General features: G+C 25.5%; 1 protein-coding gene across 1 annotated transcript; it reads left to right on the forward strand.

Annotated features, from left to right (window-relative positions):
- The first annotated feature begins 204 nt into the window (after nt 1–204).
- LOC145837182 (translesion synthesis protein REV1-like) lies at nt 205–25,949 on the forward strand. Its single transcript, XM_082944950.1, has 20 exons — nt 205–584; nt 1,869–2,074; nt 2,397–2,427; nt 2,491–2,592; nt 2,737–2,810; nt 2,923–3,079; nt 4,398–4,511; nt 12,295–12,515; nt 12,621–12,764; nt 13,832–13,968; nt 16,234–16,341; nt 16,474–16,683; nt 16,880–17,025; nt 17,513–17,576; nt 18,949–19,101; nt 20,127–20,249; nt 23,620–23,742; nt 24,084–24,249; nt 24,638–24,830; nt 25,170–25,949. Exons 1-20 carry the CDS (start codon nt 361–363, stop codon nt 25,399–25,401), a joined length of 2,928 nt encoding a protein of 975 aa, XP_082801076.1. The 5' UTR covers nt 205–360; the 3' UTR covers nt 25,402–25,949.
- The last annotated feature ends 969 nt before the right edge of the window (nt 25,950–26,918 follow it).

Below are 26,918 nucleotides of genomic sequence, written 5' to 3' on the forward strand. Positions count from 1 at the left end.
GAGCCGGTAGACTATGAAACCGAACTGAAAGAGATCAGTAAACCAAAACCAAAAGAATATTATTCGAATAGACTGAATGAAGACATTATTCCTTTTCCAATTTAAAATTAAATTTTAAACAGCATAAAAATTTACCCTTACTAATGCTAAATTTTATGAAATAAGTTGTTAAAAGTAAGCATTACTTTATATATGAATTGTTTAGGATACTAATGGCTAAGAAATATAATCGTTTTTACAGTTGCCTTAGAGTTTATATTTTTTTCTATATGTACATGTAGAAAAACTAAAAAAATAGTTCTATAATCTAAAAACATATTGTCATTTACTTTTGAGCTTTTAAGCATCAGCGGCTGAAATATGTCTGGTAAAATAGAAGATTGGGAGAATTGCGACAGTTACATGAAAATAAAAAATAAAAAGTTGATTCAGCAGTTTAAAGAAGACAAATTAAGACTTGGTGAACTTACTGAAATATTTAAAGGTGTGTACGTTTATGTAAATGGCTATACACAGCCATCAGCAAATGAAATAAAAATGCTAATGACACAGAATGGTGGTGGTTACAGCTTATACTATTCCAGGTAAGATTTTTATTTATGAACTTTTATAAATTATTAGTTTCAGTCCATAGTAAGTTTAAGTATAAAACAGTTCATGAGCTCTTATAAGATATCTAAAAAAGTGTTTGACTTGTTTTATTTAGATTAGTAGTAAACTGTTTAATTTTTGAGATATAATCAGTTAAAATAAAAGATTTTAGAAAACTTATAAGGTAAAACTAAATTTTAGTTAAATAAAAATCTGTTTGCCTCAATTAGTAGTGAAGATCACCCTATTATGACAATAAAAACATTATATAAATTAAAAAAATATTTTTTTTAGTTTATAAAAATCTTATTTTAAAACTTAAGTTTTCACAAATTTTATACTATATAATAAATAGCTAACATGTGCTAAGTTTATCATGGGCGTTTCGATTTATAAAATAATTTGAATGAAATAAAGAACTGTATCTCTTTAGAAAACTTTTGTTCATATATCTACTTTTTAGATTTATGTACTTTTACAATCTTGATTTTTTACTTTCTTTTAATAGTATTCGTTACACGATGACTTAAATAATTTCCGAATTAACTTGTAATAGTTTGAATATTTATCCTTAATGAGTTGGTTGAAAAAAAAATAATACATAAGTTTGTATTATTATAAAATTGATCATGCAAATGATTTTATGAATAGAATTACTCATTCTACGAGTTTTAATTTATAAAGACAGATATAATAAATAAGTTTTTTGTTAAACTCAAAATATCTAGTTGATAAATAAAAGTTAAATTATAGTGTTGTATAGGTAAGGCGCTTATTATAACTTAGAATATGTGGTAAAGTTAGAAACTGTTCAAAATTGATTTTGTTTTAGATTATATATTTTTATTTAAAAAAAAGTAGTTATTCAGATAAAGCAAAAAAAAAGTTTACTCAACAGGCAACTAGGTATCGTTTTTATTAGTTTTACATGGTTTTGTTCTTTTTGTAAATGTTTTAAGTCTTTCATTTTTAAGTGTTGATATAAAATAGTTCAGTTTATTTTTGTACATTTTATAAAATCATTAGAACTAAGTTATTAAATTATGTTGTATATTATAGTCAAAAAACTAAATTTAGACTATTAAAATGTTTTGATTTCCACTGAAGCTATTTGTTTACTTATTTATTATTTGAATTATAAGCTTTGTTAACTAAAAATATATTAGCTTCGAATATTTATAGAATTTAGCATATATTTGATTTTTGAAAAACTTAGATATATTTACATAAGTTTTATTTCTACTTGTCAATGATTTAATAAAAGATAAACTAAACAGAAAGTTGACAACACACATAATAGCAACAAGTCTTGCTGGTGTAAAGCTACAGAACATGCGATCTGACCAAATAGTAGTAACACCCAATTGGGTTTCTGATTGCTTAAAACAGGGCAAGCTTTTAAGTACAAAACCATACATTCTTGCTACTGCAAATCTTAATAAAGTTAAAAAATCTATTGACTCCCACTTCAGTTCCTCGAAAGGTTTTTGTTTATTAACTTTTATAGTGTAGATAATTCGAAATAATAGTTATATAATTTAGAATATTTTGTCTCATGAAAAAAGTTAAATAATAACATTATTATCAAGCACTAGATAACTTATTGGCTTTTAAAGAAATATTATAACTGAGAGTTTAAAAACTTAACATGAGTTTATTATTCTTTACAAGATACTAAGAGCATGAGCAACTTTAAAAAAAGGTTTAATTAAACAAGATGAATATAAAATAACATTAAAGCATGTTTTGTGTTTTTCAATTTGTACTTTTTGGAAGTACATTTGATTTAAAAAGAGTATTTTTAGGTGGACCAAACAACCATATTGCAGACTCAAGGTAAGCTTAAATGTTATTTATTTTAAAGTTTAAATCTTGTTTCAACTAATGATTATTACAAAGGATGACAGCTACAAGTGATAAAAACTTTATATCTGAATTCTACTCAAGATCACGTTTGCATTTTATTTCAAGTTGGAAAACAAAATTAGCTGATTATTTAAAGTAAGTTTATTAAAAAGATACTTTTTTTTTGCAAATTTTACTACTCACTACATTAACAGACATTATTTAAAAAAAAAGAATAAGTGATAAGTTATTAATGAAGTTGAATCTTTAGTAGTTTTATTTAAAACGCCTTTTTTTTAGATCGCTCAAAGAAAGTGATGTAGAAATGAAAGGTTATGAAAAATTACTTGAGAAGTACCTTAATTTTCAACAAAGTTAGTTTAAATGAACAAACTGTATAAAAGACAAATTACTTATTTTTATATAATTAACTTATTTTATATTTTTATTTGTAAAAGCAGTGTATATAACTTAAAAAAAATGTAGAGCCTTCTTTACTTAAAAGAATCGAAAACAAAGTAATTATGCACATTGATATTGACTGTTTCTTTGTACAAGCCAGCTTGATGTCTCACCCACATTTAAAAGGAAAGCCTATCGCTGTCACCCATAAGTCACAAAATAGTGATATATCTACATCAATGTTAGTTTTATTATATTCATATTTAAATCTTGGCATATTAAACAAATAACTCTCATAACTATAATAATTATTTAAATACTTGTATAAAACTGTATATCAAAAATAGAAAAAAATTTAAACTTTTTAAATAAAAATAAAAATATCTTAAGTGGTAATTTTTATAGTCTTACCGCTTGTAATGACATTTTTTACTGATAACTTAAAAACTATTTAAATACTTCTACATATTTAATCTCAAAATATTTTTTTGAATATTTTGGTTCAAGTCTAACATCAAAGGTTACTGTCTCTTTTTGTTAATATTAAATTAAAATATACAGACAAAAAGAAACTTGATTTTTTTAAAAGTTAGCAAAGATTCTCCATTACATATATACAACACTTCTTTTAATTGACGTTTTGCTTTTTTTTTCAGTGTTAAGTAATTTAAGTTGCTAAAAATTTAAGTAACAGTCTATTTTATGCTGTAGTGAGATATGTTATTTCTAAATAGAAATAGGTTATTTCACATAAGTTACAACTAATAAGCTCTATAGAGCGCTTGTACTAACACGAAATCACGCGAAATAGTAAGAAGCCGAACAGTTCTTAGATCAGTGTTTCTAAAAGTCTGCATATAAGTTTAATTAGTAGTGTAAACATTTATTTATTTTTGTTACTACTTAATGATCTGTTTATAATTTATATTTACATTTTAAGTATGTTATGATAAAAGTAGTAGTAGTTTGTTTAAAAAGTAGGTGATTACATGCTTTGCACAAAGTAGTGATATGAAATTTTCAAGTTATTCACTAAGTGTGCAGTCCACAGTTTAAATGATTTAAAAACTACTAGTTTTGAACATAGTAATGTAATCTATTGTTATATCTTCTACTTCCTGTTTATCATGTTGATTTGAGTAATAAGCTTTGTACTTGTATTGTGTTCTATAAATTATACATATTTTGTGTTCTCCGTATGTTAAGTACTAGCTAGTTACTAGCAGTATGTCAGACTTATAGTAGACAATTAGATAAATAATCATGATTTTTTTTATACTTGACCGGCAAGATAGTTTGTACTACTTATACCACCGGCAGTGCAAACTTGAGTTACTTAAAGTTTAATCAGTTTAACTTACTTTAAAATATTTTCAAACCATTTATAAGTAGGTTTGTTTTTGTAGTTCAAATCATACTTATTAGATTTATCAAGAAAATGTAAAGTATATAAGCAATAAAAATATTTATAATTCACCCCCTTAATCTTTTTTTTTTTTAATTATGTGTTTTACAGCAAAAAAAAATATATATTTACTTAACATTTTTTTAATTAACAGGCAAGACAGCTCAAGTTATTCGGAAATAGCTAGTTGTAACTACGAAGCAAGAAAGTTTGGGGTAAAAAATGGAATGTTTTTTGGAAATGCCAAGCAACTATGTCCTGATATTGTGTAAGAAATATTTCATTGATTTCATATATAAGATTAAATGTTCTGATTAGTGATGTACCGGACCCACAATTTCGGGTCCGGCCGGACCCGGATCCGGACTTTTTTTTCAAATAAGAATCCGGCCGGAACCGGATCCGGACTTTTTTTTCAAATTAGAATCCGGCCGGAACCGGACCCGGACTTTTTTTTCAAATTAGAGTCCGGCCGGAACCGGATCCGGACTTTTTTTTCAAATTAGAATCCGGCCGGATCCGGATATCAGATAAAAATGGCAATATCCGGCCGTACCCGGACCCGGATAGTGAGTCCGGTACATCACTAGAATAAACTAGCCTGAGTCAGAATGAGGTTTTTAATCTAATAATATAAGTAGAACAGCTAGCCACAAGGTTTACAAATTTAGGTGTTATTTACAATTAAAAATCTGAAATCAAGTTCTTGAACAAAATACACTAGATAATTACAAAATATTGAAAACTGGATCAGCTCAAACTCATTCAAAATCTAAAAGAAAACTAGCCTGAATTTTTATAAAAAACTAAACTAGCCTGAGGCAGTCCAAGATTTTCTAAAATTCCCAAAAATATTCAAACTAGTAGGGTTGCCACTGTTTAAGTCAATAAAACTAGCTAGAGTGAGTATAAACAAGCCTGAGTTAGAATGAGGTTTTTAAAAACTGAAAAAATTACTTTAATCTAATAATCAGTAGAACAGCTAGCAAAGGTTGACAATTTGGTAGTAAAGTTGTGGACTGATTGTGGTACAGTTAACTTATTAGTACTACCCATCATAATTAAATCCTACCTTATTTAATTAATATCTAACAAATACTAAATTCTAACTGAGACTACTTTTTATAATCAGACACGACAGTTTTGAGTGATGAATCTTTTATATAAAACACAACAAGAAATACTAGCATATACAAAATTATTAATTACAGTAGACTACCGCTTAAGAACGCAAATTGAACCTGACCAAAAAGTGCGTACTTAGAACGAGTAGTGCGTACTTTTTGACGACATAGTATTATATGAATTTTAGTTGTTTGTTTTCTTTCTTACAACAAGCCACCAAATAATTAAGCCAAATAAACAAGTTTTTTTATTTTAAATAACATTTAATACATAATTCTAACCTGCAACATTTTTTAATAGATTTTAAAATGATTTATATTTTCTAAAAAAAGTTTCTACACAATTAATTCCTACATTTAATATAGAAAGTCAATTTCAGTCAATGACATAAAAAAGAATATTAAGCCATTTTTTGTATTGTTAGAGGGAAAGTACCAAACTACATTTTGTTTACCAAACATTTTCAAAACATCAATGTGTGTTCGTTTAAATTAAGTTATGACTTAACTATGTTGTATTTGTAGGTTTTTTTAACCTTGTCATCTAGATTTATTTGTTTTATAGCATTACAGCTCAAATATCATTATTCTTTTCTGCAACCACTACATAATTCTTTAGTTTATTAACATTTAATAACAGGATTTTCACAATCTCAGGCCACTTAGACTACTCAGGATTACTCACCGTAGTTTAAAATTTGATATATATATATATATAAAATTTAGATTTTTTTTTGTCTTTCTGGATAAGTGCGTACTTAAGACGAGATGCGTACCAAAAAAAGCGCAAACTTAAGCGGTAGTCTACTGTACTTTCGTAACACTTTAAAAACTGGAAGCTATTTAAATCTATATCAAAAGACTTAAAACAAAAAACTAAAAATTAAATAAAACTTATAGTAAACAAGAAACTGTAAAAATTTTAATAAACTATTAAACTATAAACCTGGCTTAAATATTTAAGCAATTAAACACCTGTTGAAATATTCACTTTTAAAACAAAACACTACTTACAATAAGCATTCACAAAAACGTTCAAGATATTTCGTTGCTTCAAGCTACACTCCAAACTAACTAACTGCTTACATATAAACTGCCTGTCATGTTCTGATGTATTGTTGCATCAGTATTTAGTTTGAAACATTTCGTCATATGATTGTCATTGGCTCGTACATTCAACCGTATTAACTCTAAATATTCTCTGAGCTCAACTTTAAACAACAAATAATGCAAGTATTCATTCCAAAGTTTTCAATTTTACAACATATGTAAAGAGTTGCATTTCATGAAATGTTAATTTCATAGTTTAAATGTAAACAAATGCAAATTAGTCACGTGTACAAAATGAGCCAATCACGGTAGGTGTTTAATTTTAACTGACGAAAATGACTCTTATTAATTTACACAGGGTTTGTTTATGAAAAAATACTTTTCAGTATGCTCTTTTTTACTAACTAGATCCGGGTCTGGACTTTTTTTTCAAATTAGAACCCGGCCGGAACCGGACCCGGACTTTTTTTTCAAATTAGAGTCCGGCCGGAACCGGATCCGGACTTTTTTTTCAAATTAGAATCCGGCCGGATATCAGACAAAAATGGTAATATCCGGCCGGACCCGGATAGTGAGTCCGGTACATCACTAGTTCTGATTGAAAGATATATATTGGAAGCTGATGTCACATTATTTGTCAATTCAACTAAATTTTATTATTCTATATAATTTTTTTTGATTCTTTCCTGATAAAAATTGAAGCTATATAAACTAGTTTTTTAACACCATTAAGAGACAATTTCAGGGTTTCCCAAAAACCTGAAATCCTTTAAAAACATGGGATTCGAAAATTTAGGCAAAAAAAAAACCTGGAGTTTTAAAACATTTTAAAATACATAATGAAATTGCCATGTGATACAAAAAATCTATCGTATAGAATATATATAAAAATATTTATGTATAATTAATTAATTTATAAACACTTTTTTATTTGGGTTTAAGTATCTTTTCAATGTTTCTATACTATCTAAGAATTTTTTTACCTTAATTTTAATTTTCTATTAAAAATAGATCAAAAAACATGTTCTTTAAAAAAACCTGAAAAAATTAATAAAAAAAACCTTTGGTAACCCTGTAATTTTTTATTTTGAAGAGGAGTCAAATAGCTTAAAATTATTTTCTTAACTAAAAAAATTGATAAAATAATAATACTTATCAGGGTAAGTAGCAAGCTCAATAAATAATTAAGCTGCAAAAATATAAAATATCAGTGACAACGCCATATAACGTCATAGGGGGCATAGAACAATTTCAACTCTCTTTATTGCAATTGTATTTTATATTGATGTGTAGTGTGCAGTTGTGATAAAACTTCAAAGTTAAATAAAATGATTAAGTATGAAGGATAATTGTATACAATTCAGTTTATGTTGCTCCACACCTTTTTGTACTCCCTAGTCCTTATGGTCACCACTTGTGTACAATTATAAATTTTTAATTCAAATAAGTATAAAAAAATTTTTTATTTTATTAAAAGAAGTATGGTAGTTAGGCTGAGAGTTAGTATTTTTGATACAGTTTATAAAATTTTAAAGTTATTTACAAAAGTTGTTGCTAATATAATCAGATAAAAATGCAAAGTTTTTAGAACTTTATTGTAAAATAAAAGAAATATTTAGTATTAAAGTTCAACATACTCACTAATATTTTTTAACTTATGATATTAATAAATATCTAGGAGATTTACTAGGTTTTAAAAAGTATAGTTACTTAACTTTTATCAAGCATTATTTTATAAAAAAATGAAAAATCTCTATTTTTTTATTAATTTTTGTTCTTACTTCTTTGGTTACATAAAAGAACAAACATTTTAAATAAAGAAACTAAAATTTAACCTGTTAGAACAATCAAAGATGTTTTTTATATATCTAGTTTATTGAAAAGTCCTATGTATATTTTTTTAACATATTTAAAAACACACAGAAAAAGTAAAAATTGAGAAATATTTAAAAAAAATTCTAAAATTTTGAACCACCTAAAAAAATATTTATTAAATAAAGCAAAGTTTTTATATTAAACTTTTGTGTTAATAAGTTATAAATATTTAAAACAGAGAAAATATTAAAAAAGTATTTTTCTTCATTTTCTAAAGAGTCTGGTATGATCCGAAAATGTGTCTTAATTTACTTAGTTTAAAACTAACGTCTTGTATCTAAATTTTTATTTTAAGAATTTTATTAAGTTCAATGAATCCAAAAAAAAATCAAAATACTTTTTTATTTTCAAAATGTCTGGTACGATCCAAAACTAAGTATGAAATAACTTGTTGTACCTAAAAATGTATTTAAAGAATTTAATGGGGTCCAGTAGTCCTAAAAAAAACAAAAAGCTTATTTTTTTTTCAAAACTTCTTGTCAATATATAAATAAGTCAATTTAGGGTTGCCACAAAACCTTGAATACTTGAAAACCTTAAATTTGAGAAATTCTTAAGAAAATACTTGGAATATTAAACAAATAATTATATGTAAAATTAAAAGTTTTGATTATACACAAAAAATCTATCATTTACAATTTTTTTTTGTATCATTAAGTTTTCTATTTATCATAAAACACTTTTAAAGTAGCATTACAGTATCTTTTCATACTTTTTATACTAAATAACACAGGTTTTTACCTTAAAATTAACTATAGAAAAGACGAGCAAAAAACGTTTACTATTTGTATTAATTTATATTGATTTTTTATATGAATGCTTTTCAATTGAGGAAATGTCTACTAGGCTCATTGATTTTATATCAAAAGTTTTCAAATGAGTTTTAGTCGTTAAGATTAGGTACAATAAAATATCTAAAGACCAGAGTAATTTATGTAAAGGAATTAATTTTTTTTTCTTTTAATCCTTTGCTCACTACTGGTTTTAAAGCACTCTCAAACTGCAGCATGATGCACAGCAGCGATGAATTAATCTTAATAGATTTTAAGTGCTCTTATTAAAACCATTCAATTACCAATGAGACTCTCTTCATGACCAAAATGTACAACCAAACCGCAAAATTCATCAACAAGATGCGATGGAAAGTTTTCTTTCTTGACAGAGACAAACTGACCCAACCAGCTGATGAATTTGCAAATATTTACACCAGTCGAAGATCAGCACATGAATCAGACAAGCTCAAATCCTTTGGAAATGACCTTTATGAAATCATCAGAAACCTCAAGTTTTCAAAATTCAGATCAAAATACCAAAAGACCCTAAACAAAGACATAAAAAACCTACTCAGTAAAAAAATAGTAATAGTTTTTTCAGATAAATCATCAAACTTGTACTATATGAATGCAAATAGATACAAAAAGCTAATAAAAATAGCATAACAAGCGAATATTCAATTGACAATGAAAATACAATTAATGCTATTTACAACGAGGCAGCCCAGATCCTAAATAAACAAATAAGTTTAAAAAACAAAAGAGTTCCAAAATATGAAATCAACAAAGCATTCCTTTCTATCAAAGACCATAAAGCGAATATTCCGCATGATATCAGCTGTAGAACAATTAATTCATCTAAAACTCACTTAGGTAAACTATCCAGAACCATTCTACAAAAACACATCACAATCATAAGAAACAAATCCATGCATAGACAATGGAAAAACTCTGACAAAATGATAGATTGTTTCGAAAAAATCAACAACAAAAATCGCAAGTGTTCGTGAACTTTGACATGAAGCACTTCTACCCTACCATTAAAAGAAAGCACCTAGTAGATGCCATTAACTTTTCCAACTCTTATTCAAAGTTCACAGATTTTGAAATAGATACAGTTATGCACACATGCAAATCAGTCATGTTCTATGATAATACCATGTGGAAAAAAACCAACAGCAATGACAACTTTGACGTACCTATGGGTTCATTTCATGGCGCTGAAGTATGTGATCTTGTAGGTTTATACCTATTACACCATTTGTCCACGATAACTAATACTTAGTAAATTGGACTCTACAGAGATGATGGACTTGCCATTATCAAACAAACAAGTAAGAGTAATATTTGCAAAATGAAAAACAAAATAACACGAAATTTATCAGACATAAGATTCGATATTACAATTAGCGCAGGTGAAACTTCTACTAACTTCTTCATACATTTAAACCTCCTAACTGATGACTATTGCCAGTATATAAAGCCAAACGCAAAAACTATTTATTTTGACAAAGATTCGAAACATCCTAGAACAATTAAGAAAAACATCCAAAAAATTATTGAAAATAGAATTGCAAAACTAACAAAAAGCAAAGTATCATTTGATAACGCAAAATAAATTTACCAAAACGCTTTAAACAAAAGCAACTTTCATTATAAGCTCGAATATAATCCGACAATTGATAACAACAAAGCAAAAAACAGAAAAAGAAAACGTATATTTTACAATCCACCTTTTTGCGAATCAGTGAAAACAAAATTCGGAAGCCTCTTTTCAAAACTGCTGGACAAACACTTCCCGAAAACAACAGAACTCTACAAAATCTTTAACAGAAATTCCATCAAAATATCATATTGTTGTTCCCCAAACATAAAAACAATCATAAGTGGTATCAATAAAAAGCTGCTCGAAAAACTACCAACAGAGCTGAAGTGCAACTGAAATGAATGAAACAGAAAGCAATGTCCAATCATGAACAAATGTAAATGCGAAAAAGTAATCTACAAAGCAATTGTCTCATCTGAGAAAAATGAAAAAGTGTCATATATTGGATCCACCCGAAGACCCTTCAAGAACAGATTTTACGAACATAGAGCATCATTTCCGAAACCCAACGAGAAGAAGCCAACCAACTGTACACAACCCGCCAACTACATATGGAAATTGTATGAAAAAAACAAAACATACACAATTGAATTGAAAATACTCAGACTGACCAACAGCAGATTTAAACCAAACTTTATGTGCTCATTATGTAACCTAGAAAGACTGTATATAGCAAACGCTAACCAAAGAAAAATCCTTAATGAGAGAAATGAACTGGTCACTCGATCCCCTCATTACCCTAGGGAATATTTTTAGTTTATATTTAATCGCATTAACTGTTCTATTTAATTTAGTTTTTCAGTTGTATTTATGTTTGTATTGTGTGTATATTTTTGTTTTTGAGTTACAACCTTTTCGTAAAAAGACCATTTCTGTTTTCTTAAAATCCCCTATAAGTCTTAATATATAAAATGTATACTTAATAGACTACTAAAATGAAACTTACCTATATTTCATTTTAAATTAGTTTAACTTTTGTAGACAACATATTTAATGGTAACTCGTATTTTAAATTTAACTTTACTTTTACTTTTATGTGTACTTTTATTTGTTAATTCATCGCTCTGTATACTTTTGTTTTTCATCTTTTTTAGTGTCTGATGAACTGATCTGCAGGGAAACGGCGTAACGCAATAAAAGTTAGACAATAAATTAATATAACAGAAATTAAGTTTAATAAGCGCTAACCTAAGTACAAAAGCATATTAAAACTAATAAAGCAGAGTCTTTCTAAACCAAATAATTGAAAGAAAAGCATGCTTTTGTGAAAGAAAAAACATTGCTGCAGATTTACAGTAACATACCAAGCAACGTGCCTGGTACTAACTATCAAGCTATTTTCAAGTTGTTAAGCTATCAGTTAGAAATTTCAATTTCTAGTTACTAATAACCTGGATCTTTTTTTTCTTCTCTCTAGTTTTAATAAACTGTTTCATTTACTACTTAACCAACTATAATTGATTCAATGATAGCTTCTATTTAGCATTAATTCATGGTTCTGTTTAAATAGAAATTAAATTAGACTCATCAAAATGTAAATATTATAATTTGATATGCGGTAATTGTATAAGTTTAAATTTCGGCTGACATTTACCTAAGTTTAGCCGTTATTTTTATTAACAGGTGTATTCCGTACAACTTCGAGGCATATGAGCAAATATCAAAGAAGTTTTATGAGGTAGTAGCCTCATTGACACATGACATACAGGCAGTATCGTGTGATGAAATGTTTGTTGATCTTACTTCTCTTATCAATCAAATACCAAGTCAAATTACTATAGACGAAGTTTTAAAGTTTATTAGGCAGCTAGTTTTTGAGACAACTAAATGCACTTGTTCTGCTGGTTAATGCTTTGAATACTTACTTATGTAGATAGTTAAATGTATCCTATTTTAAAAGTTTTTAAGAATCTGACTGCTGTATAAAAAACTCTTAATATTTGAACTAGGTCTTGGACCAAATATTCTTGTAGCAAGATTGGCAACTAAAAAAGGAAAACCAAACGGTCAGTTTATTGTCAAGAATAATGATGTTGAAGACTTTATAAGTAGTTTAAACGTGGATGATTTACCAGGTGTTGGAAAAAAAACTGGTAAGTATGTTGTGTGTAATGTTTTTATATTTATTTAGTGCTTTTGATATTAGTATTAGATTAAAATAAATATAAAAAATACTGCTAATTTTTACTTAAAATATTTACGTTAACTTTACTGTGGATAGGATCCATGTGGTTTATTTAACTTCTTTTCGGTCGTTCTAAGCGTAGGTCGAAAAACTTTAAGTTAAAAAAAAATAAATTACAATATGAATTTCTGTCTTTAATTTTTATTTAATTATTTATTTTGTAAGATTTTAATTCTTCTCCTAGTTGTTTGATTTTATAAAAGTTTAAGGTGATTCCTATAAACCCTGTGATGTTGATTAAGTTTTCTATTTTTTTTTGATTTAGTGTTTTATTTTTATTTGGATTTCAGTAAATGAATAATTTTCTAAAAATAAATCATGGACTTTTTTTTGTTTAGATTAAATTAAACTTGGTAAGATTTAGTAATTTTCTTATTAAAATTTTTAAATAAATGAGTAATTTACGTATTTAATACAAGATATCAAGTTAATTAACAGAATTATGTTGTTCTTTTATAAAGTATTTAGTTTGTAAGTCTATACGCATTACCATGGATGAAATCCTATCAAAATTTCTAACCAATAAGCATGTTTTGTAATTGATTTTTCTATAATTGATTTTTTTGTTATTTTTTATGAAGATTATAGGAAAAAAAAAAACCTTGTTTGTGTTGTCATTCATCATTTAAAAAAGAAATAAACGCATGTACTGTCATAACTTTAGAATTGAACAATATGTTTTAATACTATCATGACACATCAAAAGGTAAATTTTAGAGGTATTTTAAAGATATATATATTTAAATATTAAGTAAAAAAAGTATTTTTTTCTCCGTTTTGTAAATATTTATAATAATAACAAATTAAAGATTTAATTATGTTTTTATAGACGGAAAATACTTTGCAAGGTTTATCTAAAGTCTCACAAAACGTTTTACATATACAACATACTTTTTATGCATACATTAAAAAATATTTAAATTGCAATAGAAAATCAAATATTTACTACATGTACTAAACAATTTTTTGCTCCAGGACGTAAGCTTCAGCAAATGGGAGTGGAATTTTGTTCAGAATTAAAACAACTTACTTTAGAAAAATTAAAAGAAGAGTTTGGCTTAAAAACTGGAAAAAAACTGTATGAACTTTGTAGAGGTATTGATAGAAGAAAGGTGTGTACCCAATTTTATTTTAATTTTACTTAAACTAACATGGTCTGGAAATTAAATCTGGAATATATAGACTTCTGGAATTTTAAAACTAACGCAAAAAAAAAGGAAACTCGTGGAATTTTAAACAACTTTAATTGACAAACCTAAAAATTTTAACAATTTTCTTTGAGATATGATTTAAAATATTTGAGCCAAATATTCTAGGATTTTTAATTAAATTGTTGTTATAAATGTCAACTATGAAGTTAAATAATTTAATAATCTAAACATTAAATATCAGTAATTAGAAAACAACGTTTTACTTAATCAAATTATTTAAAGTTTTCAAAATGCTTTACTTTTTTGTTTAAAATTGATACTTTTGCAGAAGCTAAGAACGAACTATTTAATTATATATTTTTATCAACTAATAAATTTTTTGTGCAATAAGAAAGTACAACAATATTTTTTAAAGACAAAATATTATGCCAATATATGATATTTTGAAACAAAACTGATTGTTACCACACTTTAAGCTGATGATGTGATTTACCATAGAGTAGCAACTCTTACAATGAATGTTCTTAAATTTTTTCAAAGTTGTATGTAAAAGTTAAGTATTTTATGGTAAATAAGAAAATTATCAAAAAAAAGAGGTTAGGGACTATATTCTGTTAAATAATAAAATAATGATGAAAAAATGTTTAAGGCTAATTTTAATTGTAATTAGGTATTAAGATTATATATGTTTACTGGTGCTGGACTTTAAAATAATTTATTACCATGACTTGGAAACAGAGTTTTTATGAGTATTTTAAACAAAGAGGTTGTAAACGCAATGCTATGTTATAACTAGACCAGTGGTCTGCATTTTTTTAGACTGGTTTTCTGAGTATTTTTTTTGGGTCTGCTAATTTTTAAAACACTAAAATAAATAGTATTAAGCAATGTAAACGTAAAAGTAAAATTTTAGTGAATTAACTGTTAAAAAGTTTTGGATGTGGCTTATGGACCGAAGTTTGCGGACTTCTGACTTAAAACACCACGATTATATATTTAATAAGCAAAAGGCAGAAAAAAAAAAAGAACTTCAGGTTTAAAAATCATTTATTCAACTGCCTTTTTTAAGAAACTGTTTAGATTTGTTAATTGACAATATGTTTGGAAGAACTAGATTTAAAAAATCATATGCGCTGTAATAGAATAAAGCTCTTTTTAAATTTTTTGTATTTTTTATTTAGTTTATTACTAAAAAAAACAAGAACATTTTTACTTAAAAAAAAAATAGTCGCCACCCTGTAATACCTTTTGATCGAAGTTTGAAAATATATAAGTTACACGGTTACAATTCCTTTGGTGATTTAGGATATTTTATTTAGTTTTCATAAAACTGATACAACTCGGACTTGTCTGTAACTTAGTAACGAGTATTTGTTAAGAGATAAAAATATATTACTTAAATTTGCTTGGTTTAGCTTAAAGTGTCCAACTATATATCTAGTCACGTTAAATCAAAGTACTACATCAGCTATATACTAATAAATTTTAGTATAAAATTGAATAAATTTAAATTTAAGATACTTGAAAAATTATGCTTAAACTGTATACAAACAAAGCAAATTTTTTTTTGCAGTAATGTATGATAAGTTGTTTAAAACAAATCTGAGTACATAAATATTAACTTTCTAAACATTTATTTTAGTCTTCATTATTATTAAATTTATATAAGTTTACAGTTTCATAGTGTTTAATAATCTTTATTAACTTATAATAAAGTGAATTTTTAAATTACATTGTCAGTCAGTGATTGCAAAGCAATGTTTCATCAGTATGCTTAAAGATCTTAATAGTTTCTATTTGTTTTAAGCAACTTATAAAAATTTAATATTTAAATTAGTTTTAGTTTTTCTTACCTGTTTATGAAAAATTGATTTGTGATGACATACAGTAGAATGTGTCTTAATGTATCACAAGTAATTCTTAAAGCTATATTTATATAAAAAATAAGCCAAATACTTTGGTTACATTTCAGAATTACAGCAAAATAATTTTGAGCTTTACATACTGATTAAACATTTTTATATTATGCTTTAATTCATACTTATTCAAAAAAAAGCTTTATTTTTTCTAGCGTTTTAAAAATCTAAATTAAAAAGCTGAGTTTAAATTGAAAACTTTGTAGTTATTTGCATTAAAATAGTTTATAATACCTATTTTAGTCACTTTTCAGTAATTGATATGTTTTAAGATACAATTTTTTGATTAAAAGTAAAGTTATTTTTGTAGGTAATTAGTGACATTGATCGGAAGTCCTTATCTGTAAATATAAATTATGGTATTAGATTAAAAAATCAAGCTGAGGCTGACACCTTTATTCAGAACTGTGCAAAAGAAGTAGGTATAAAGTAAAGTGTTTTTGCAGTTTAATATCAATATAAGTTGTAGGTTATTTAAAAAGTATACCTCAACTTAGCTATATAAAATGGTTATTATAATCAATGTTTCACTTGAAGTAACTTTTTTTAGCTAAGTGATCGTCTTCAGAATGAAAAGCTTTTGGGACAAAAAATTACAGTAAAACTAAAAGTCAGAGACCCAAAAGCACCTGTGAATCCGAAAAAGTTCGGTGGTCATGGCATCTGTCAAAACGTTTCGTCAAGCAAAAATATGAAGAAACCAACTGATGATGCCGATGTAATTGCTACTGAAAGCTGCCAACTACTACTTAAACTAAAAGTAAATAAATTAAATCACGAAAGAAAGATTTTAACATTGGTTTTAATAAATAGTTTTATACATTTATAATGTACTTGGGTTTTTCAAAATGTATATTCAGATATTTTTTAAATATTTTTTTACTGTATCTAACAATAACTTTATAAAATTTATAACTGATTTGATTTTACTATACAATTTAGTTTCAATTGATTAGGTAAACCCAGTAGAATTAAGAGGTATAGGGTTACAACTCTCATTACTAACACCTAGTTTTGAAGACGAAAAGTTATCAAAAAATAAAACTAATGGTTCATTTTGTCCATCTCCATCGAAGTCAAAGATTACAAATTTTGTTATTCGGTTATTAAATTACTGTAATATTGTAGTACTGATAATTGAATAAATATTTATGATTATACTATAAATATTTTTTATTTTTTTTCAATAAGTTTAAGTTAGTGTACTCATTTAAATAATATATAAAGGTGTATCAAATTAACAATCTTTGAAAATAATAATATTGTTATATAAAAGAATATTTTAATATATAGTTTTCTGTTTATTTACTGAAAAACTCTTTGAATATGTCCAATAATTAGTTCAGTTTTCGCTGTTTATTGAATCTTAATGATTATTTTTAGCTATTGTAAACTCTTTTGAAGTTCTAATTTAAAAGTTCTTAAAGCTACTTTTCTAATTTAGAAGAACGGTTTTTAACTAAATCAAATGTTTTTGAAAGAAAAACGTATTAAATAAAGTTTTAATTTTTCTAACGTGTTATACAATCTCTTACTTATTTGCTCGTACAAATGTATAATTAAACAGTTAGTAATTTTAAAACATTTAGATCACCTAAAAAACTAAGAAATAGCAATTTGAAAAATGACATACAATCTAACAATTACAGTTTGGTTAGTTAGTTATGCTTTAAGTTGAAATATTTTTGAAATAATTAAAATAAATTTTATAAAACGTCATCTAATTAATTACAATATACACAAAAAAAAAAAATATTCAATAGTATATGGTTTATACAATTTTATAGAGGAAAACAAACTCATCATAATATAACAAATAAAAGTGCAATTTTACTGTTTTTATAAATCGGTGTCCAGAACTAATGTGCACTAATTGTTCATACAGAAAACAACAATTTTAGTAACAAAAAATTAAGCAGTCAACTTAATTTTACTGTCTTTAAAGTATAAACAATAACATAGCTACTTCACAGCTTTTGTGTTTTAGGTCCAAAGTCTTATTCAAAAGGTTAATTTTAATCAAGCAAGACTTAATGCCAATGATTCTTACAACTTTTCGTAGATTTAATATTTTTTATTATACTAAGTCCCCGAAAAGCGATTATTACATCGCTAAGTTACACACTTAGATTTATTCTAACTTTTGTATAGATAACTAATGAGTTATCAAAACTCTTCGTAAACTTAAATTAAAACTCGAGGTATGCAATATATTTTTAAACCACCATAGTCTTATTATAGATTAGTAGTTTAAGGCTCTTCTTGTTCGCGAACCACATATAATAAAATTGAATCGTTTGCGAGTGACAATATTTTATTTATTTTTACTAAAAAAAAATTATGTTTGTACAACACCAACTTGAACAAAATAATCTTAGAATTAGCACCACAGCTTACTTACAATTAAATAAAAATCACATTTGTATTTTTTTTATAAGTATGTTCATTTATTTAGCAAAAAAAATTTATTAAAACTAAATATGTTTTATTATTTTAAACTAACGACTCAGTTCTACGAGGTTTTTGAAAGCTTGTTGTATAAAAGTTGTTGTTATTAAATTCCAAAGAACTTATTTCGCTGTAATTTTTTATTTTTAAAAATCATAAATAAGTATTATTATAAACATTTAATTCAGTTTATGTTATTTTATACAAAATTTTTAACTAAAATTTAATTCGCAAGCTGCATATTTGTGCTTTTCAGGCAAGATCGGTTGCAAACCTTTAGTATAATGATTGTTAAGATTAGCAAACCCTTGGTGTTTAAAATGATACATGTTATAAAAACTTCAATTTTTGTTTTTACGTTCACTTTTCAAATTTTACTACTTCACAAACAAGATAAGTCTAAGATCTTATGTGGTTTTGAAATGTAATAACCCTCAACAGATGAACATCATTTCTAAAATGTTAAACATTACAGTTTCAATTCATTCAAAAGTATTTTTATAATGTTACAAACTATTTTATTAATTGCATGCTCGTTAATTAAATAAGTAAAATTGAAAGGTGTTTTTTTCTTCAGAAAACCCCATGTTTTGATCAACCTTCTGCAACTAAATTAACAATTAACAATGTGCAAAAAATAGAAAAAGAATTTTTAAGCTTTTTGCCAGAAGCAATGAGATTAGAAGTCAAACAAAATATAGGACTTCAAAAAAATTTACTCAACAAAGTTGTGAGTTTGACCTTCTTTGTCACGGTTTATTTTGAAACAACTGTAAACCAATATTTTAACAAGTGAATTCTTATATTTTCAGGTTTGTTTGAGAGTAAGCTATTAAAGTTAAATTTTTCTTCCATTTTAAATTTTTGAGTTTACTCTTTTAATTTCTAAAATAATGCATTGTATTCAAAACTAAAGAAAAAATACTAATAATAAATAAAATACGATTTACTTAAAATTGTAGTTTTTATAACAGCTTTTAGATTATATTTACTTTATTTTAAATCTGTTTAAACTTTTAAATTGTAAACTACAGGTTGCTAAAAACTTGGAATCCTGGAAAGACTTGGAGTATGATAATTTAGGCAAAAAAAAAACCTGAAAAACCTGGAATTTAAGAAACTTTGAAAAAAACAAACGTGGAACTTCGAACAAAAATCACTAAAAATCCTGGAAATTTAAACTAACATGAAAAGTAATGAAATTTCGACTAGATACGAAAAATCTATCATAAAGATTAAACGGAATTGTATTCATTAAAAAACACATTTAAAGTAGCTTTTTATAGTATTCTTTTATTGTTGTAATACTGTTTACGATAGATATTTTAAACTCAAGTTTAATTTTATACTAAGTAAAATTGACTAAAAAAACTTGTTTTTAAAAACCTGGAAAAATTTTACAAAAATCCTTTGATATATACATTAAATCCTTTATTACATTCTTTTAGTTTTGGTTGATATTATTCTTAAACTACCCTTTATTATTAGCAAGCAACTCTTGAAGTTGTGTCGTAAGTTTAATAAAAAGATAACTGTTCTATAAAGTTTTACTTTCTAAAGAAAAAAACGTCTAACGAAAACTATCATATACATTTGATGTTTTAAATCTTCTTAGTTGGAACTTAACTGCTGAATTATAGGAGTAAACTGTAGTAAAATGTAATTAAAAAACTTGTTGATATATTAAATACTAACATGTCTATCGTGTTTTAACATTTCATAGATTTTATCAGTAAACAGTTTTTTGTAAAACAGAATTTTAAAGAAAGAGAAAGTAACACTGAGTTAAGTAAAAGTTTTCTTAATGAGTTACCTGAAGATATCAAAAACGAAGTTGTTGAAAACATTACTGAACAAAAGGATTTGCTTGAAAAAGCTGTTAGTTTTTTTTATATATTATCTAAATTCAATTTAATTTAGTTGAATTGTTTATATTTTTCACATTGTTTGTCCTTTTGAAAACTTGTTTTGAATAGCTTTACTCTTATAGCAATAAAAAGCAAATAACTTGAAGTATACAGACTTCTGTTTTTGCTACTTATAGATATTCTGGTGAGTTTTTTATGTATTTTCATATTAGGCTAATGTGCTACCTTTGTGTAGATTAGTTATTTACAGTACCAGGTTGAAAAAAAATCTGGAATCCTGGAAGACCTTGAAATTTGACTTTTTAGGCAAAAAAAAAATGGAATTTTAAATTATTTTAATATGTTAAGTAATGAAGTTTTGACTAGGTACGAAAAATATATCACATAGATAAAAAAAATTATGTAATTAAAGAAAAATCATTAAAAAACACAATTATATCAGCTTTTAGAGTATTCTTTTCAATGTTGTTATACTATTTTAGAAAGTTTTTTTAGCTTTAGTTTAATTTTATACTAAACATGGACTAAAAAACTTGTTTTTTAAAACCCTGGAAGAAATTCAGAAAACCAGAAAACCTGGAAGAGTTTTACAATAATTCTTTAGCAACCCTGACAGTATCTCTAAGAACGCCTTTCCTTTGTTTAGAGCGACAATTGTTATGGCCTACAAGCCCGAATTTATTGTTGATCTTCTGCATCTATCATACCTACGTTTTATCTTATAAGTTTGTCACTGAGTTTGTCTCCATCTTCTTACACGCCTTATTTTTCAATATCTACTAACTATTCAACTCTTAGCTCTTTAGCTTTATGAAATAACTCACTTACTCTGGTTTTAGTTTTTCACGTTGTTCACCAAGGGTAGATGTCAAATATGCACGAAAGGACACTTTGCACGAAAGGTCATTTTTGCACAAAGTTTTTTTTTGCACGAGGGGTAACTTTTGCATAAGTTGAACTTTTATTTATTTAGTAAATTAATTTTTCACTTTTTTTACTATCACTTTTACTCCCAACCCTTGTCGATATTTTTTTTCTTTTTGATTAATTAGTTCTAACCCTTACACTTGGTCAGTTATTTTGTTTTCTTCTTATCATATTTTAGTTTATTTTATTTTTTCATTTTTACTACCACTGTTACCCCTAACCCTTACCCTTGGTTGGTAATTTTATTTATTGTATTTTTTTTTGTCATGCAAAAAATGATCCTTTGTGCAAAAGTATTTTCGTGCATATTTGACCTGTCTCCGTTCATCAACGGCTTATATGAGCTAACTACATATTTTTAACTATACTATATGCAAAAATTGTTTTACTATTTTTAATCTTGTGGATCCCCTTTCGGATTTAACTGAATCTCGATTTAAAAAAAGATCTAGTTCTGGCTGGATCTTGATTAAAAAAGTATATTCGGATCTAGTAGATCACTAATATAAATATATATTTAAGAGTAGAATATGGCAAATAACTTTTATAGAAGTTTAATCAAGTTTTGTAAAATAGTTAATGTTTTTACTGAAATAAGACGAACTATGAGAAATGTAAACTATAAGTTAGTGTTACAAGTTTAAGCTTTGACCAAAACTTCGTGTTTGAGTTAGACTACAAGTTATTTTTAAATTAATCTTAAATACAGTATTGAATAATTGAATAAACATTAAATTTACCAAATTTTTTATATTGTAGTGAATATTTTTATTATAATGTAGAGCCTACAAAGGATGTATTCTAACTTTTTGGTACCTGCGAGTGACTTCTCTTAGTATATATGGTATTCTTTTAAAAAAGGTTGCCGAGCTTTGAATTATAATTTCCTTATTACTTGTTTATAATTTTAAATAATTGGTAAGTATTCTTTCTCTCGAAGTTCCTGTATTAAGAAGATATTTACTGTATTAAGTTCAATTGTAAACATTTTATTCAATATAGTTTTAATAAATACAGTAAACTGCTACCTAAGCACAAACTTTGAACACAGCGCAAAAGTGCTTGCCCAATTGAAAGTTTGTCTTAGAAAATTTTAGTTTTTAATTACCTATATCAAGCCTAATACAAACATGTTAAAAATATCTAAAGTTTACAAATGACTATTAAAGTGAAATTCCCTATAAGAAAAACTTTCATTATAAAAACAAAACATATAAATGTTATAAGAAGTCTTGACTATTTATTTAGTATATGTATTTACTTGTGTATATTTATATTTATATTCAACTCAGAAAGTTTTTAAATATATGTTGTAATTCTTTGTACCTTAAAAGTTTACATAGCACATATAATTAATTACTAGTTTTGAATAAATAAAGATTACTATAAACAATGATCAACATTTTATAAAGTTGTATTTATTCAAATAATTTACTTTAGGCTTATAAAGTTTTACTCTTGCTTAATTATTATGTAGTAACTTTTGCATTTTAACTAGTTGTTTTGGTATAAAACACAATAGTTAAGGATAAAATAGGGTGGTGCTCTTAAAAGGAAATGATGAGGTTTACTGTGGTTTTCGTTAATATTTGTTTTTTATACGCTTTTTACATTTATGTTTCAATCATTGGGTATGTAAATCTTAATTACACTGTTAATTGTTTTTGTTTGTCTAAAACTTGTATGACTTTTTAACTATTTTTTATTTGTTTATTATGGGGTAAGCAAATCAAAATTGCACTGTCTGTTGAATAAATAAACTGTAGTATGTTTATTTTAGTTTTGGATTTGATATTTAATTTCTAGGTTCATAACTTATTTTCTGGTTCCTTTAGTTTTAATTTATTTAAATTTAATGCAATATAATTAATTTTTAAATATAATTGCTACTTTAAGGTCTGTTTTTTTAAGAGAAAAGAAATTGCAAATTTAACGCAGCGTTTTTTCGGTTAAAAAGTACATACCATACTGGCAGTGCGTAACTAGGGAGGCAGGTTACTGTATTAAGTTTATCAGCCAAAAAATATTGATCTTGCTTAACTAAAGCTACATGCAAAAGTTATACTCCGTGCTAAAGTGTATCTCTGCTATTCTGACACCTACCCTGTTTTTCTAATTATGCCAAAATGTTTTTAAATAGTAGCTTTTATAAGATTTATTAGAATTAGTTTTATGCTTTTCTAATATTTTTTGTCAGTACCTTAAGAACGTTACACACTTTCTGCTTAGATTAAAAGCATTTATAAAATAGTATTAATAAATTATTTTTGTTTATAATTTATCTTCTTTAATTATTCTAAAATTACAGAGTATCTATGGTATTTTTAATGACTCCTATTATAATCCTTTCTTTACTGATTTACGAAAATGAACCAAAACCAAATTACTTAAAAATAAATCTAGTCAAACATGTTAATTTGAATAGTTTCTAAATGTATTACATTTTAAAACAGAAACCTAGAGAAACTTTACCAAAAGTAGATTTAAATGATAGCTTTCTGACTAAACTACCTGAAGACATTAGAATGGAAGTTATTGAAAACCTTGACCAGCAACAAAGAGATTTAATTGTTATGGTATTTATTTTTAAAAGTTTAGCTTTTAAAAGTTACAAACATTTTAAATTTACATTTTTTTGATAAATAAAGTTATTAAAAAAATAAATATGAACTTTAAAACGTTTTAAACGTTTTCGTAACTTTGTTTAAACGACTTTAAACAGTACTTATTTTTAGGGACGTAAAATTAAATGAAAGTTGTTTCATTTTTTTTTTGTTAAATCATTCTAATTATTAGTACAATCTAATTAGTAGAATATATTGTAAATAGGTAAGAATTTTTTTTGTAAGTTTTAAAACTCTAATAGAAAAAAACTCTAAAAAAAATGGTTTAAAACATGTCAAACTTTTAACATCAGCACGGCCCAACAACGACCACTACAATGGTTAATAAAATAAAAAAACCGAGAAGAAAACGGAGAAATTTGAAATTAAAAAGACAGTTAAGGACAAACATGCGCATAAACCAAATATTTGACAAGATTGACTCGGATGTCGAAAGTGAACTTTCATCCTCACAAAAAAGTACTTTTTAAGATTTTTAAATAATACTTTGTATTCATGTAAGGATTTTGAAGAAATATGTACTTAGTTTGTTTTGTGTTTTGTTTTATTTTTGTTTTTTTTTGAATATGTTTAACTTACTTTTTATTAACTTATTAAATTAGATACTATTTTGATCAATGCATCAATGGTTAGATTTTAGACGTTTTTTTTTCATAACAAAAACATAGTTGTTTAATATATTTTTGACAACCTATTAACTTTTAAAATAATAAATTCGTAAATTTAAAACGATCATATATTATGATATGTTTTTTAGGCCTTATTTGTAAATATTTTTTATTAAAGTTTAATTTTCCTTAATTGTAAAGTAAACTGAATTTTAAACAAATAATGTATTGATTTCTAGGTGAGCCAGAATATTGTATCAATTTAAAACCTCTTGATGAAGACATTAAGCCACCTAAAAAACTTGCCGACAAGCAACAGTCAACTTATGGCAAAAAAAAGAATTTAAATGAAATTAGAAATACTTTGAGAAATTGGGTTTGTAGTTGTACCGAAGGTATGCCTTTTCTAAGCGACGTTAACAATGTTTCTCTGTTAGTTGGTTTCTTTAATTTCTAAGTTTCCCTTTTAATCTCAATTGTTTAATTATTTAAAAAGTCAGTTATTTATTATAAAGGTGTTGAATGATAAATATGATGTACTGTTTTTTGTCTATTAACTTGATATTTTTGTACTGAAAGCTTAATTTATTAATTATAACTCTTTTTTGGTAATTAAGTTTATGTCTTTTTATACTTTAGTAAACAATTTCTTTGATTGAATAAAGCCAATCCTGTTTTTGACATCACAACAAGCAAACTTAATTTTGTCTCAATTTTTTAAATTGTTATATAAATTTCAACTTGCAGCTGGTCTAAAACATTTTTCTGCAGATTTTTCTCAAAGATGGTTTTAGAGAAGGAAAACTTAGATGTAGTATCGAAGTCTTTGAAAACGCTACATCGATACATAAACAACATGATTCCTCACACCGTGTCGACCAATATTGATAATAATACTGATCACATCAGCTGGGTTGATGCGTACAGAAATATAGTTAATACAATACAAGCATCTTTAGACAGAAGACTTCCAAAGACTATTCTTGATTTACCTACACTGTGATTGATTTGGCTATGTGTTTGCATTGAGAGAATAATTAAGGAATAATGATAAAAATGTAATCAAAAAATAACAAAATGAGTTTACTAAGTAAAGTGCATTTTTGCAAGTCTTTGCAAATATTTTTTTTTGGAAAACCAAAACCTTAGTTTTGTTGTACTAAGCTTTATTTTTACCTAGTGTGTTTTTGTACCCAAGAATTATGACAGATATATTTTGTTTTAGTTGTTACCGGGGACGTAGCTTGAATGGGTCTGTAGACCGTCAATTTTCGTCACATAATACTTTTTTTTTTATAATTTTGATATAAAAATAGGTTGCTTTTATTACGTGAGATAAAAAGTAGTATTTTAAGGAGATTGAAAGACTGCAGATTTCCTCAAACTACATCCCTGGTTTTGCTATACTATGCTGATTGTAAAAACAACTGGATTAATTTAATTGTTTTTTAGCTAACTAAAAGAATACAAACCATTTTTTTATTTTTCTATCATATGTAATACTCTTTGAAAATAATTAAATTTTTACTTTATATATAACCTTTTTCTTTGTAAAATTTTATTAGAACACTTTGATTTTTTCTATAGGAGTTTTGTTAATTTTAACATTGTAGTATTTGATATGTATCTATATATGAAAGGTTTAATTTTATATAAAAAAATTATTTACTCAATTTATTGAATAGATTGTAATATTTTTATCATTTTGTTTACTAACTTATATTTTATATTATATTAGAGCTAATTATCATATCATCATGTCACTTCTTTTTATTAGAAGTATAAAATTGCAATACTAGTGTAGTCTTTACAAGAAAAAATATTTAAGTTATATAAACGAGATGAACTTATATAATTGATTGATTTTTTTATTTTACTTTATAACATTTTTTTTTTGCAAATCAGTCTCAACAAAATATTTTTTTATAAATTTCAAATTTTATTTTTATTGTCTAATGATTTCTATAAGTAGCGTTTTAAAAATTTATACGACATTTTTTAAGTTTATTTTTATATGTGTAACAGTTTATAAGTTTCTTCAAATAAAAACCTTATATAAACGATACATATATGTTTTTCATTTTGATAACATTTTAGCTCACATAAAGCAAACTAAATATTTTATTGGTAAAAATGTTTATAATTTTGTTATATATGCATATCATATATTATTTTAAGTTGCTTATTATAGAAAACTTAGATTATAAATAAGTTTATAAGAAAAGTTTATTTAAAAATTTTTAGTCTTTAAAAATATAAAGTTTTTAGAACTCAACCAATTAAGTTTTTTAAAGTATTTTCTATTGACATGTATAACTGAAGTAAAAAAAAAACGTGATTGTATGAATTTAATCAAACTCACCAGTATCTTAAAAATCGTAAAAGTTTATGCTGTTAATATATGTACTATAAACCCTGAAAAACAGTTTTAAATCATGATGTTGATTGGTTTGTTCTTTAGATTTAGTAAATGTAAAGAAGGTTTACATTGAAAGTATAGGAATTCGTATGTCAACTCGA

This window comes from Thalia democratica, chromosome 5 (genome assembly GCF_965202585.1).
Source record: "Thalia democratica chromosome 5, ktThaDemo2.hap1.1, whole genome shotgun sequence".
In the NCBI taxonomy this organism is placed as follows: Eukaryota; Metazoa; Chordata; class Thaliacea; order Salpida; family Salpidae; genus Thalia; species Thalia democratica.